Genomic DNA, 2,506 nt, shown 5'->3' with positions numbered 1-2,506 from the left:
TCGAGTTAGTAGACATAGCAGCCAGACCTCTTAAGAGAGACTTAGTTGCTGATTCTATCAGGGTGAACAACCACATAGATGCTACAGTGGCAGCATAGTGTTGGAGTAGTAGTTATCAGAATTGATGAGAGAATAACAATAATAAAAGAGAGGGCCAGACAAATAAAGAAGCCCTACCCCCAACACTCCTGCATTCCAAACAAAGAATGGTGGATAGTTTGTATTAATATGAAGTTTGCTAGATTCACTGTTAGAGTATATTTCCTACTGATATATATATATCATGTTCTGTTGCAAAAGAGCTATTCCTCATACAAGTAACTACTACATCAGCTGACCCAGTGATTCCCTGACAGTTGCTAAGGACTACTCCCACCCCACCCCCCAAACCCTACACTTTCATGTTCGGCTTTTTGCCACTTTTCTTGCACTTCCTGTTGCCTCTCACATGCCAGTCTTTGGAAATACTGGTTCGATGGAAACTTTACAGCAATGTTATCATCCTTCTGTTGTAAGTACCATCATTTTATATCCATCCTTGTAGAGATTTCCTTTTTACTCTCAGAGAGAATATTCTGGCAAAATAGTTTTGATCAAGTAAACAACTATTTCTTCATCATCAGGTAATCTAAATAACTCCAGTGTTTACTTCTTACCTATGATATGTCAACAACAGAGCCTCAATCAGCTAGAAATAGCAGCCAAATTGCCTCAAATCACACTGTACTGTTTTTAAATATATAAAAAGAAAAGGATCATGATCACATCTGGAACATGTTTTGATCATCGACTTACTCAGTCAGGATTGACCTAGGGTTAAACATTAACATATAAAAACACATCTGTTAAAGTATTTTTGTTTTTTGTTTTGTTTGCATCAAGTTAAAGAGTTGAGTTAGTTTTTCTTTAACTTTATGAGTTAGAAATGTTATTGCTACTAACATTGAAGCTATTTTCTTTTTAATTTTGTTAGCTAATTAAAAGCAGGGGATTGGCAGATTTGTTAGAGTATTGGCTTGAATACTTTGTGATTTTTGTTTCAGCTATCTGCATTCTGAGTTCAAATCCTTCTGAAGTCAACTTTGCTTTTGATCCTTTCAGGGTTGATATATAAAGTACTAGAGCAAGGTAATGGGTAGCAGAAATGTTAGATGAAGTTATTTCCTACAGTCCTTGTTCCATGGGTGGTGAAGTTAACATCAGTGGAATTTGAACTCAAACCACAAAGACCTGGGACAAATACCACAAGGTATCTTCATCTTATAACTCCACTAGTCCACCAATCTGTGTGATACTTTATTTACTGGCCCTGAAAGAATGAAAAGTAATGTTGACCTGAGCTTGAGTGAAATCAGACCACAGAGAACTGAAACAAATACCACATGGCATTCAAGCCAACATTCTAAACATGTCTACTAAAAAGTAATTTTTTTTTATTCAACTTAACATGGATGTCTTGTTAGAACACTGAATACTGCATTACTAGCTTTGCGAAATCTTCTCATATAGGTGCTTGGTGCATAAAAGCACTCTCATAGATCGTAGCAGATCATCTGTCATGGGCTCCAGAATTCTCATAACACATTTCATTCTGCTGGACCTCATCAGTGGGAAGTGCAGGTCACCACTTGCCAGTCAAATCTCACTGCCATCATATATAGAATACCAGTAACTTTTCAGACACTGATGTGACAAATAGCCAGCAGACTTGTTAAAAATTAATTAATAGTGATGGAAGCAGTATTAATATCAAAAGGTAATGTTTATATCCAACTTAGCAAGGATGCCTTGTTAGAACACTGGATATTGCCTTATTAACATTGAAAGGTCCTTTCATATAAGCACTTGGCACATAAAAGCACCTACACAGACCATAGCAAATAAAAATCATCTATCATGGGCACCAGAATTCCCCATATCATATGATTTCAGTCTACTGGACTTCATCAGTGGGAAGTGCTGGTCACCTGTATCCTCACTTCAAATTTCACCTCCAATTACTGATCTTCTCATAGCAAGAAATGAGTTTTTAGGGCTTTCTTAACTAGTATTAGGACTCCAATATTGGATGGAGCAATGCACTGGCAAAACTGGACACACACACACACACAAATTCTTCTTGTGCCATGTTTCCTTCAAAGTAGGACCCCCTCTGTGCATAAAGGATAGGCTCAGGAGAGAGTAGGAGAGTAGCAAAGTAAACTGTAAAGAAATCAGCAAGGGGCAACTGGAAACTACTGTTGCATCTTTCCCAAGAAAAATCGTGGATTGTCTGACTTTGGCATGAAACGTCCATGAATGCCAACACCTATCTTGAAAAAAGTCTCAGAACTTCTGGTATGCACCTTATATATATGTATATGTATATATATATATGTGTATATATATATATATATGTATATATATATATATGTATATGTATATGTATATATATTTATGTATATATATTTATGTATATATATTTATGTATATATATATATGTATATATATATTTATGTATATATAT

General features: G+C 35.6%; 1 protein-coding gene across 1 annotated transcript in view; it reads left to right on the top strand.

The window, feature by feature from the left end:
• Nucleotides 1–413: 413 nt before the first annotated feature.
• LOC106877634 (uncharacterized) overlaps nt 414–2,506 on the top strand; it is a 58,166-nt gene continuing 56,073 nt past the window's right edge. Inside the window, exon 1 of the mRNA XM_052969865.1 lies at nt 414–511. Within this exon, the coding sequence (XP_052825825.1) occupies nt 449–511 (63 nt within the window). The 5' untranslated portion in view covers nt 414–448. The remainder of the gene's footprint in view (nt 512–2,506) is intronic.

Source organism: Octopus bimaculoides, chromosome 8 (genome assembly GCF_001194135.2).
Source record: "Octopus bimaculoides isolate UCB-OBI-ISO-001 chromosome 8, ASM119413v2, whole genome shotgun sequence".
NCBI lineage: Eukaryota > Metazoa > Mollusca > Cephalopoda > Octopoda > Octopodidae > Octopus > Octopus bimaculoides.
Note: the sequence above shows the minus strand (reverse complement) of the source record. Positions and strands in the feature narration are given on the sequence as shown.